At 46.1% G+C, this 13,387-nt stretch overlaps 1 protein-coding gene across 1 annotated transcript; it reads left to right on the top strand.

Moving 5' to 3' along the window:
• Positions 1 to 7,241: 7,241 nt before the first annotated feature.
• On the top strand, positions 7,242 to 13,131 carry SIGLEC15 (sialic acid binding Ig like lectin 15; the record flags this gene model as incomplete). Its single annotated transcript, XM_004422490.3, has 5 exons — positions 7,242 to 7,305; positions 7,694 to 8,077; positions 9,262 to 9,642; positions 10,809 to 10,839; positions 13,050 to 13,131. Coding segments are annotated over 5 exons (942 nt in total), but the record flags the coding sequence as incomplete, so codon positions are not given.
• Positions 13,132 to 13,387: the final 256 nt, after the last annotated feature.

Genomic DNA, 13,387 nt, shown 5'->3' on the forward strand with positions numbered 1-13,387 from the left:
AAATCAAGTTAAAGATTGACAAAAGGCCCAGGGTCCCTGGCTCCATCTTTTGCTGGGGACTCAAAACCTTTTGCACAGGAATTGATAAAATGACTGGAAGATGGAGAGGAAATTTTAGGGACTTCTTGATGTGGGAACCCCATGAACTGTGGTACCAAAGTTCATTGGTGGGACCCTGACTCAGGCTACAATTAGATTGAGAAAATGTAAAAGTGCAAGCAATGATAGAATTATAAAGGATGGAAGGTTTGAGCTAATATTATAAGAAAAGGTTATGTCCACTTTGCCTGAGTGTTTTATGAGAATGGATGTTATGTCTGGCCGGGAATGCTTCCCCTACCTAGTATTATAAGACCAAGACTTGTTGATGAAGTCCTAATAGAAGCTATGGTTAGAGGTATAAGAGTTGATGGAATTAAGACGATATTCTGTAGAAGAATTGGTGTATTTGAATGGGCTTTGTGTAAAGTGATTGCATCTCTTTTTGCCTGGTTGTATTATGGGTTGTATTATGGGGATGGACATTGTGTCTCACTGAGGACTGTTTCCCCAGCCTGATAAACAGAGGACATCTAAATCCACCCTTCAGGCAAAGTTAATTAAACATGCTAAAAGGAGTCAATAGGTTTTCCTGAGCACACACAGTGTGAGACGGAAACTGGAGGCTGATATGTGGGGCTAATAGAAAAGACAATAGAAGCCCCCACCCCCACCCAGGGTAAATTGGTCTAGGTTGAATTGTGTACTCAGAAACAGGACTTTTGTTAAATACTTTCTGCAGACTTTTTAAAAGTGTGGTACATTGTCCCAAAGTTTTAGAACATAAAAATCTTTTAACTTACGTTTTAGTTAAAAATCCTCCTGATATAAAAAAGCAAACTAAAGAGAATGTAGTTGGATGAGCATATCAGGCTTTTGATATCATCCAGGCTACAACCCAAGTGTTTGAAAAATTAAAAGGAACTATGTTTGTCTTGCAAATCTCTACAAAATCATAAATGTAAACACAGTCCACAATCACCTGAGACTGATCCTGGTTAGCTTAATTGATACAACTTAAAAAAAAAGAGAGGAAATATTTGGAAATTTGGCAAATAAAAAAAAACCTTAAATGTCCTCTTCACAGTATTTATAAAAAGATTTATCAGATAAACTTAACTCTTTCCAACTGCTAAAATAAAATTTGGATCCAACTATTCTGTTATAAACTAGTGAGTTTTGTACTGTACCTGATTCATAGCAAAAATTTAACGGAAGCTATAGGGTCTACCGATGGATGGTATGGCCAAAATTAAGAGCTCTATTTAATAGGCTTGAAGTAAGTGCTTATATAAATTATTTCTAAATGTAACAGGAATTAACCCAAATGTTTTTCAAGTTAACATGATATAAAATAATCTTTGGTAAATAAAAGCTTGTTTAAGTTTGTTGGTTTGATTGAAATAGGCATGTCCTCAGAGGTATCGGCATTGGATATGATGCAGACATATAGCCTTTATTCTACTTGGGTTTATTAGTCAAATAAGCTCATGTTATCTCTGTCATAAATTAGTCAGCAAAAATAATAACTCAGAGAGATAGCTAGTTTTGTCTAACGTCTCATAAAGTTTTAGTGGGTAATCTAAACATAATTGTTGGTAGAAAATGTTTTAGATAGATGTAAGTGAGATAAGTATTTATAGGTAAACTTTTAGCAACAATTATATTTTATGGCATATGTACTTAAAATAGCTTCCAAAATTTCTTTGGTAACTTGGAACTTTGAAGTTTTATTAGGTTAAATTAAATGATGGAAAACTCATTGAATATCTAGGTCATTTTCAAACAGGATAAAATATTCAAACATTAATTGCTAAACAAGTTTAAGTTTACCTACTTTAGTCTTCTTATTACAAAGAAACTAAAGATGTTCAGGCCTATTAGTAAACATGTCTTGTGCTTTATTGAAAGATTGTAGTGTGAAGTAGCATATGTTTCTAGAAATTATGAAAATATTTGTAAATTTGCCAAGCCACACAATGCTAATGTAAAAGACAGTTCATAATTGCTTACTTCTTAGTTTTCACTAAAAATTAATAAGGGTTGAGTTATAATTAATATATGTGATTAAAGCTACTAAAAATTAATAAGGTAGACATCTTTGTATACCAGAAAAGTAAAATATATGTTTTCAGTAAAGAAGGCTTAAGGAATGGAGATATTTTTGTTTGCTTGTTTGTTAATAAATTTGTCCTAAAGTAAATCAGGTTATGGGAAAGAGAAAAGTAATTTTTGTCCTAAGGAGAAGCTAGGAAAGAAAAAAGGCACAGGACAAATTCTGAATCTAAAAAAGAAAGTTATAAAAATTTTGCAGAAGAGAAACTCTGAGAAAAGAATTTTGTGCATACTTAAGTTGGCTAAGATTAAAATGAGTCTAATTAAGTAAATGAGTTTTAATATCAAAAGTAAGCTGGTGCAAAATTATAATTTGATTTTCTCTCTCTTAAGAGGATAATTTTTTCAGACTTTTAGTCTGTGTTTGATAAAAAGATTATAAAAGATTTTTGTTTACCTTTGAGTAAGTCTACTTAAAAGAGAAATTCTATGTTTTGTCAAAATAATTTCCTATGTTCAGAAAGCTGAGGTCTCTCTATTAAGAGAGCTAAGGGTTTTTTTTTAACCATATATCTCTCTATGTAGGCCTTTAACACCTTCTGTTGTCACTTTGGTTAAATTAATAACTAAGCATTGTTTCACAGTGACCTACGATCCTATCTGACCAAGTGTTTTAAAACTTTTTGATATCTTTATCAAATCTATCTATATCTTTATGGGAAATTTGATATCTTTAATTTCCCAAAAATTCAAATCCTAAATCAAGTCTTTTTTTTTCCTTTTGCCTGAAAATAACTGAGAATTTCCAGTGGGCCCTTGGGACTTCTCAAAGAATTTGTTCTCTCTTCCTATAAAGAGGGAGATATTAAACTAATTAGGCTTGTTTGGTATGTTAAAATACATGGGAAGCATTGTCAAATAAGTGATGCTAAACCTCCCTTATGGATATCCTTGTATGCATACATTATTAATATAAATGTTCTAGAAATTTTATGAAATTTTTTCTCATATGTCCTGGAATAATTATCAGTCTAATTACTATCTTAAAATGGGTGTTACAGAAATAACCAAATTTCCTTACCAATTGCAATTAAAGATCTGTAATCAGATCTTTAACCATGCCATTTTAAGTCTTTTGCCATGTGCAGTTATTGTTTAACTCTGATGCTTTTGCAAATATGTTTCATCTTCAGAGAGATTCATTGAAAGAACTCTGACACTCTAGAATACAGGTTTCTGATAAACTTTCAGATCATAAAACTGAACTGGGTGAGAAGTTATAGAACTCTAATGGAGAAACTGATGGCTTCATAAAACTGCTAACAAAAGATCAAGATCAAGAATTGATTACCTGGACTGATGAGGATGATTATAATATTATGACTTTTTGTTTGAAATCTTGCAGTTTTTTAATGTTTTATTTTTCCAGATTTAAGGAAAACTTTTTCTCTTTTCTCTTAAGCTAACTACGACTTATAACAATTTGGTAAATTATACATTTATAAGCATAACTAAAACATTTATCTTTTTCTCCCTACTTGATCCCTCAAGAATTTGGAAACACTTGATGAGTATTTTTATTTTCCAGGCAATATAGTTATTTGCATAAGTTCAATAAGAATCTGTTCTCCGTATAACAGGACACAACTAGAAAAATTGGTTATTACCAAGGCTTTAGCTGGAATGTCATATTTGAGAGAGACTTGCATAGACTCAGATATGACCAGACAGCTTTAAGGAACAAAGGCTGACTTTATGGAACAAATAAAACCCCTTGGAAATATTGGTCTGGTACCTTGTTTACAGAGTTCCCAGCAACCTTACCAGCTAAACAAAGTCACTTCCTGGTGGGTGCAAGAACCTCAGGATATTTTGAGGACCTTGAGAAGAGACGAATTCACCCAAATCTATAGGTATTGCAGGCACAGTCTGATGACAAGCCCTTGGTTTGGTTTTCCTGGCCTCGAAGAGGCCTTTAAAAGTTCAATCTGAGGGCCCAGCCCGGTGGTATAGTGGTTAAGTTCACGCTGTCCACTTCGGTGGCCTGGGGTTCGTGGGTTGGGATCCCAGGCAAGGACCTATACACTGCTCATCAAGCCATGCTGTGGCTGCATCCCACATACAAAATAGAGGGAGATTGGCACAGATGTTAGTTCAGGGACAATCTTCCTCACCAAAAGAAAAAAAGTTCAGTCTGAGATTCTTTATGAAAAGTTCCAGCAAAGCACATTTTTAAAAGCCTATATGAACACCACATCTGACCGGGCAAGAGAAACAATAGAAAAAATAAACAAATGGGACTACATCAAACTAAAAAGCTTCTGCACAGCAAAGGAAACCATCAACAAAACGAAAAGACAACCTAACAATTGGGAGAAGATATTTGCAAACCATACATCTGATAAGGGCTTAATCTCCAAAATATATAAAGAACTCATGCATCTCAACAACAAAAAAACTACCAACCCAATTAAAAAATGGGCAAAAGACCTGAACAGACATTTCTCCAAAGAAGATATACAGATGGCCAACAGACACATGAAAAGATGTTCAAAATCACTAACTATCAGGGAAATGCAAATCAAAACTACAATGAGATATCACCTCACACCCGTCAGAATGGCTATAATTAACAAGACAGGAAACAACATGTGTTGGAGAGGATGTGGAGAGAAGGGAACTCTCATACACTGCTGGTGGGAGTGCAAACTGGTGCAGCCACTATGGAAAACAGTATGGGGATTCCTCAAAAAATCAAGGATAGAACTACCATATGATCCAGCTATTCCACTGTTGGGTATTTATCCAAAGAACTTGAAAACACCAATTTGCAAAGGTACATGCACCCCTGTGTTCATTGCAGCCTTATTCACAATAGCCAAGACTTGGAAGCAACCTAAGTGCCCATCAAGGGACAAATGGATAAAGAAGCTGTGGTATATATACACAATGGAATACTACTCAGCCATAAGAAACGACGAAATCCAGCCATTTGTGACAACATGGATGGACATTGAGGGTATAATGCAAAGTGAAATAAGTCAGAGGGAGAAGGTCAAATACCGTATGATTTCCTTCATTAAGTAGTAGATAATAACAACAATAAACAAATACATAGGGACAGAGATTGGATTGGTGGTTACCAGAGGGGAAGGGGGGAGGGTGGAGGGTGAAAGGGATAATTCGGTACATGTGTGTGGTGATGGGTTGTAATTAGTATTTTGGTGGTGAACATGATGTAGTCCATGCAGAAATAGAAGTACAATGATGTAAAAAAAAAATAAATAAAAAATAAATAAATAAATAAATAAAATAAAAATAAAAAGCCTATATGATCAATTGTTATTCTTGCTGTACTTATGTAAATAATAAGGCCAATTTTATTGAAACTATACTTATTTTGTATACCAATTAGTTTTAATTTGGCTCTCTTTGGTAAAAATGAGGTGGATTTTAGAGAGAAAAATTATGTTTCAATAGAAACTATAATACACACTTGTGGATATTAGATTCTAGTTTTGTTAATTGTCTTTGAGGTTTTCATTTTCTGCCTGTAAACTGGACTGGATCCTGAATTCTAGTTTCCTCAAATATTTGGCTACAAATCTCCAAATTAAGGCCGGCCCCATGGCTTAGCGGTTAAGTGCGCACGCTCCGCTACTGGCGGCCCAGGTTCTGATCCCGGGCACGCACTGACGTACCACTTCTCCAGCCATGCTGAGGCCACGTCCCACATACAGCAACTAGAAGGATATGCAACTATGACATACAACTATCTACTGGGGTTTTGGGGAAATAAATAAAATAAATAAATAAAATTATAAAATAAAAAATATCCAAATTAAAGTTTTCAATTTTTTCCATCCTTTTCAATTGGAATCATTGAGAACTGAAATCACTCTTTTTCCTGAAGCCCTGCAAACTGAAGCTTAACAATCTGATATAAACCTAAGAGATATCACCACAATAGCCCATGTTTAGACAATCATCATGCCTGTTGCTGTGTAAGCCACTCAAAAAGATACCTGAACACCCAACAACATCATCAGAGACATTTCAAACATTGCAAAAGATGCTTTGACCCTAACGTCTAGAAATCTTCTTGACTGGCTGTCCCCTGGGCTCAGAAATTGGTTTATAATTTGCTCCAACCATTAACCTTGGTTTTCTTTTTGTTTGCATAGAAATGCTTCTTATTAAATACCTGATCGCTTGCTTACACATTATAGGCCTAACTTGGAACCCACCTGCATCACTGCCTCCTGAAATGAATTTAACTGGACTGACCTATTGTTAGGACTAAGAGACTTGTTCAATGAGATGGTACAATCTACCAACTCAGCTACTGGACTGTAAAACTTGAAGTTTCAAAGGCAGGAATGTGGGGGATCAGAATCTGCCACCCCAAAATGTATCTCTTTGGCTTGATTATTTTTGAGAATGAAAGACTCAGAAAGAAACTTTGACTTTCCCCCTAACTGCCTAAACAAATTTAAGATAGAAGGCCTGTTTCAGGAAAGAGCTAATACCATATAGATAACTATAGTATAATACAAACTAGGTGTGTTAGACAGGGAGGAACCAATTTGATCAAAGTTCTCTCCATGTCTTATTGTGATTGTAAAGCATGGCACACATTTGTTTACAAAACATTCGCTTTTCCGTTTCCATGTGAATTGCCTTCCTCCCCTTTGAAGTCCCAAACCACTACTGGCAACATCCTCCTTTGTCTTTAGCTGAAGATGGTGTTTAAGGTGGTGGCTTCAGCCATTTTGGTGCATTACTCAGTTTTCCTGGGTTTCTCCCATGTATACATATTATCAAATTTGTTCCATTGTCTCCTGTTATTCTATCTCACGTCAATTTAATTCCTAGACTAGCCAAAAGAACCTAGAAGGTAGAGGAATAATTCTTCCTCCCTACACTTCAAAACCTACCATCCCCACCTGAGGTTTCAGTTTCCCCTCTGTAAATAGGAGCGCTGGTCTCCTCGGATGGGCCCCAACGTTCCATGTCCTTAGTGCACTAGAGTGCTGGTGTAGAGTTAGGCAGTCCAGAGTCTGAATGCTGGCTTTGCTTCATCCTAGCTGTGTGACCTCTGTGCCTCAGTTTATTAACATGTAACCAGGGGATAACTATGCTTACCTCTAGGATCATTTGTGAGAACTAAGAGAGATACTACTGGGAACCTGCTCAACACAGAGGTGCACAGTAAGTGCTTTTATTATTATCACCATCTTGGGGAGCTTGGGACTCTATGGTAACCACGGGATCCCAGGGCTTTTCGACAGCAGGGCGGGTTTTGATGAGGCAGAGGATTGGATCACTGGGTCAGTAGGTGAGGTGGAACCCCCTGAGCGAGGCAAACAGTGCCGGGGAACAGGCGGGAGGGTCCAGGCACCTTGAAAGTCATAGAAGTCAAGGTCCCGGGAGATGCCTCTCAAGTCACAGGGTGGGTTTCCAGGCCCCCGGGAGGGGGATGCTTCCTGAGTCCTGGGGTTTCCAGGCCCTCCAGGGGGACTCTCCGGAGTCCCGGGGGTGGGGACCCGCGGCACGGCTTCTGCGCGGGCAGGGCTGACGCGTCCCCGTCCGCCCGCAGGTGCCCCGACGCAGCGCTGGTCCATGCAGGTGCCGGCCGAGGTGAGCGCGGCGGCGGGCGAGGCGGCCGTGCTGCCCTGCACCTTCACGCACCCGCACCGCCACTACGACGGGCCGCTCACGGCCATCTGGCGCGCGGGCGAGCCCTACGCCGGCCCGCAGGTGTTCCGGTGCGCGGCGGCGCGGGGCAGCGAGCTCTGCCAGACGGCGCTGAGCCTGCACGGCCGCTTCCGGCTGCTGGGCAACCCGCGCCGCAACGACCTCTCGCTGCGCATCGAGCGCCTCGCCCTGGCGGATGACGGCCGCTACTTCTGCCGCGTTGAGTTCGCCGGCGACATCCACGACCGCTACGAGAGCCGCCACGGCGTCCGGCTCCGCGTGACCGGTGAGCGCAGCGCGGGGGTCCGCGGCTCCGGAGCGCCCTCTGCCCGGCGGGGCGGCAGAGGCGGGGGCAGTTCCTTTGCTCGCTCCCGGTCTTCAAGCTCCTCTCCGGAGGGCTTACTAGGTGCGGGCACTGTGCCCAACGCTGAGATAGAGAGGGGAACAGTATACATCCCTTCTTCTAGACCAGGAAGTCTCAAACCTGGCAGTGGTTACGGGCCACCTGGGAACTTGTTAAAAATGCAAAATCGTGGCCCCAGGATGTGTGAGTGGGACCCGGGAATGGGCATTGTAATGAAGCTCCTAGAGAGTGAATATTCCCCAATAGCTCGCAGACTACGGGGGGGAGAAAAACGCGTGAACAATAATCATAAATATGGGAAAGGCTGCATTGGGATGTGTGCATGAAGGGTCCCCGAGGCCCCCTGGGGGTTGCAGAGGGAGCCCACCGTGTGCCCAGCACTTTGCCTGACCCTGAGGCATAAAGATGTGGGAACCAAGGGCCCCGTCCCAAGCGCAGTGGTTCTCAACCCTGGCTGCGCATTGGAATTACCTGGGAAGATTGTTTAAATCCCAGAACCCCTGCTGGGGGAGACCCAGGAGCTCTGGGTTCAAGTGTGACTCTGCCAAGAACTTGCCATGAGCCCTTGGGCTGGCTGGGCCGCCTCTCTCAGTGCATTTCAGTTTCTTTCCAGGGTGGGCGCCTCTGCCACAGTCCCATGGACTCAGTGAATCAGTCTCAACTCTAGGTCTTGGTGAGATTGTCTGATTGAGGGAGGCACCCTTGAAATCACACGAGCAGACTGCCCCCAACCCTGTGCTACCACAGTAATAACGACTGTTTAGTGAGCACTTGCTATAGGCCAGGCCCTAATCCAAGCGCGCCACACGTACTAACTTGCCAGATCTTCTCAACAGCCCCGTAAGGTAAGTGATCCCCCTTTTGCACATGGAGAAATTGAGGCATACAACGGAGGAATAGCCTGCCCAAGGCCACACCTGTATTGGGACCCAAGCAGCCTGGCGCCTGAGTGCCCACTCACTCCCTCCTCTCTGTGCCCCCAACTCTCTTGGCGACCAAAGGAGTCTGGGAGAGGTAGCCCTTTTGCCTTTGCCCATACCGGCTGCACGCGCGCTCTGACCACAGTTCGCTTGCTCCCTCTCTCCCGGCTCGGCCGCCGCCCGCAGCCGCCCCGCGGATCGTCAATATCTCGGTGCTGCCCGGGCCGGCGCACGCCTTCCGCGCGCTCTGCACCGCCGAAGGGGAGCCGCCGCCCGCTCTCGCGTGGTCGGGCCCGGCCCTAGGCAACGGCTCGGTCGCGGTGCCGGGCCCGGGTCAGGATCACAGCCACCAGGTGACCGCTGAGCTGCCCGCGCTGGACCACGACGGCCGCTACACGTGCACAGCCTCCAACAGCCTGGGCCGCGCCGAGGCCAGCGTCTACTTGTTCCGCTTCCGCGGCGCCTCCGGGGCCTCGGCGATCGCCCTCCAGCTCGGCGCCCTCGGCCTCAAGGCGCTCCTGCTGCTAGGCGTTCTGGCTGCGCGCGCCACCGCCCGGCGCTGCCAAGGTGAGTGCGCCCCGGGGCTAGAGTGGGTGCCAGGGGCGAGGCGGGGGCTCTTCTCTTAGGTAAGACCCTCTGGCTGACCACCTGGCATGACACAACCAAAACATCATTTTTGCGCCTGTGTATCATCTCACTTGCCTCTCCTTGCCGCAAGCCTGGGAGGTGGGAACCAGTGTGAGCCCATTTTACGCTAAGGAAGCTGAGACCAGAGAGATTAGGGAACTTGCCTCTAGCCTAGAGTCACAGAGATAGAGATTTGACAGTACAGCTCTGGAGTCCACTCCTTTACCAGCACCCCGTAAAGGGCTCCTCCCTGTAGGCCCTGACCACACGCGGGCTTTCCCAGATAGCACCATTTCATTATGTTACCACAAGCATCTTGAGGACCTGCTATGTGCTGTGTAGGTGCTGGGAATACAGAGATGAATAAGACATGGTTCCCCGCCCTTGAAGGGGATGCTGACGAGTAAGCACTTAATTGCAATCTGCGGTGAGAAATGCTGCCCAGGCACTGCAGAAGCCCAGGGTATGCGTGTCTCTCTCTGGTGGGGCATCTGCTCAGGGGCCAGGAGGAAAGGCTTTATGCAAGTAAGGTGAGAGCTACATCAATAAGTAGGCATGAGGGAGGAAGACAAGGAGCCATTGGCACTCCTCGCAGAGGGAATAGCACGTGCAGAAGTGTAGAAACGTGAGCTAGCAGATGTCTTCAGAGAGCCGCAGTTTGCCCCACACTGCTCTCCCTGAGCTGGATGGGAAATCTGCTCTGTGCCCCAGAGAGGAGGCTTCCCAGAGCCACTCTGACCATCCGGGTCAGTAGCACCAGCCTCAAACTCTCCTGAGATGAAATCCAAAATGTGTCCCAGGTGCCCTGGCTGCCGTCTTGGCTGTGGCCACGCTGGCTCTCCTGCTGGTTCTTCAAAGTCACCAGACATTCTGTGCTGTGGGGTCCTCAGAAAGGCGGGTTTTTCCGTTGGAGAGCTCCTCACCCCGTCCTTCTCCTTGTTAACTCCAGTCATCTTTCGGGTCACTTCACACCCTGCTAGCTTGCTGTTTGCTGCATGTGCCCTTCAGGCCACTTTCTACAGTGGGGTGGAGTGGATGGCAGGGCTTGTAGCCTGGAAGCTACCATAGAGATTCATGCCCCGCCTCTCTCTCTGTCCCTCACACAGAGCACGCAGTCACCCAGGACACGCCACCATGGTAAGTGAGCCACCCCACCCCCACACACCCCACCCCACCACCCCACGCTAGTCCCCACTGGCCAAGGGGTGCAGGCTTCTCTGGGCTATTGGCATGAGGCGAAAGAACAGGCAAAGGGCCAGCGCTGGGGTCCCAGTCTTGACCAGGGTCTAGGCCCTCCCTGCAGACTTCCAAAGCCCCCTTCTTTCTGTCCACCAAGCCCATCTTGGGCTAGACCAGGCCATGCTGACCTGCTCCTTCACCCCCACCCCACCCCACTCCCAGCATTTACTGTGGGCCTCACACTAGCGTCTCTCCCAGACCTGCCTGCTGTCCGGTGCTGAAGGGGCATTTTTCTATCTGTCTTATCTCTGCACCTAGATGTGATTCCTCGAGGCTGTGTTTCCTCGTGTAGTGCCCAACATTCTAGAACAGGCAGACCCACACAAAGCCACCCCAGGGCATTCATTGTCCCGGACACTCTGCTGAAGGCTTTGGGAACAAAATGTCATTCCAGGTTCTGAGGGCTTAGGTGAGGGGTCCAGGACCTGGCTAGGAAGTGTTGACCTTCTGGTTCATGCTCCTCTCCTCTGGGTGTCTGTCCAAGTGAAGGCGATGTTGAAGAAGAAAGAATCCAATGCAGAGACCCAAGGTGGTCTGCCCGTGATGCTGGGTTGGGGAGGGAGGGGACACAGACTTTCAGGGCCCATTAGACACACCCAGGCATTCCCATAACTCTATTCCTGCCTGGCCCCGAGGACTGGAAAAGCCACATTGCCAGCCCAGGCCCCTCTCTCCAGCTGCTTGCTCAGCTATCCCCCACATTCTCAAAAGCCTGTGCAATGTCCCTTTTCTTTGCTAACTTACAACTGCACCACGGCACCTAAATCAAAAAGCTGACTGTAGTTCAGATATTTACTGACTACCTACTATGTACCAGGCACTGGTCTGGATGCTAAAGATGAGGCAAAAATCCCCAACCTCAGAGAATTCACATTTTAATGTGGAGAATTTTAATAAACACATAAACAAGATCATCTTAGATTCTAAAATAAGAGCTGTGAAAGAAATGGACAAAGCGATGAAGTAGAGCCCCAGGGGAGGGAGGCGGCCACTGGGCTGTGGCTACTCTAGATCAGGATGTCCTCTTGGAGGACACGACATTGAGGACAGCTGAGGCCAGAGCCCCGAGGGGTGGGCAGGGGTGGTGGGGGCAATCGAAAGGCTCAGGGGAGGGCCAGCCCGGTGGCGTAGTGGTTAAGTTCGTGCACTCCGCTTCGGTGGCCCGGGCTTCACGAGTTCAGATCCCGGGTGCAGACCTACGCACCACTCGTCAAGCCATGCTAAGGCGGCATCCCATATAAAGTAGAGGAAGATCGGCGCAGATGTTAGCCTAGGGCCAATCTTCCTCAGCAAAAAAAGAGGAGGATTGGCAATGGATGTTAGCTCAGGGCTAATCTTCCTCAAAAAAAGAAAAAGAAAGGCTCAGGGGAAACCCCAGAAGGAGGCGGGAGGGCATGCAGGCTGTGGGATTTATTCTGAGTGCGATGGGAAGTCACTGAATGGTTGTAAGCAGACAAATGGCCCCGTCAGAATAAGAGTGGGGCCAGGAGATTTGTGAGGTGCTATTGACTAGGGCTGAGGCTGGCCTGGCTGCTTGGATGCAGGTGGCAGGAGTGGAGGCAGGGAGATGGGGCCGACAGAAGGCAGGGCTGTCCAGAGGACTGGGCGGGCAGCCCGAGCCAGGGAGGGAGCCAGGATGCCCATTTGGAGCTGGAACCCTGGGTGTCACTTACTGAGATGAAGATGAGGAGAGAAGAGAAGGGTGGTGGTGGTAAGGATCAGGCGAGCACGGTGGACCTTTAGGTTTGAGATGCCCATTAAGACATCCCAAAAGTCAGGAAAGCAGTTGGAGCTTAGGAAGCCAGGCCTGGAGATGTGGGTCTGGAGGTCAGGAACACGGAGGTAGTTTTTGAAGCCACAGACAAGATCCCTTCGAGATGATAGAGACTCTGTGGTCTGGGATGTTGTCACCTGCGTGTGCCCCCTCCTTGTTCCGCAAGTTCTGCCGCTGCCCTGCTTGCAACCTTCAGTTAGCCTCCAGGCCCTGTTGGATCTAGGCCCCCAACGCCCATCTCATCTCTCCTTCCTGCCCATTGCTGGGCTGTGGGTGAGTAGTCAGGGAGCACTCTCCTGTATCGGGTGGTCAGCCAACTTTCTCCTGTCCACAGGCCCCAGGCTCAGGAGTCCAATTATGAAAACTTGAGCCAGATGAGCCCCCGGGGCCCACCGACAGCTGTGTGTTCACCGTGAGAAGCCCCTCAGCCACCGGCATCCCCTTGTGCACCATGAGGAGCAAAGCCCCACGTGAGGCTGGGCCGGGATGGCCCTTTCTGGTCCCTAGCCAGATGACCCCCCAAGGGGGTCAGGACACCCCTCACAGAGGCTCAGTGGTCCCCTACATGGACATCTCTCTCGGAACTCCCATGATATTTATGTCGCTGGTGCCTGCATTTTGCAAGAGTATGTGTATGTCTGTGTGTGCATGTGTGAGCTCCAGAGTGAAACT

Source organism: Ceratotherium simum, chromosome 14 (genome assembly GCF_057802395.1).
Source record: "Ceratotherium simum simum isolate JZ-2026a chromosome 14, ASM5780239v1, whole genome shotgun sequence".
Taxonomy (NCBI): domain Eukaryota; kingdom Metazoa; phylum Chordata; class Mammalia; order Perissodactyla; family Rhinocerotidae; genus Ceratotherium; species Ceratotherium simum.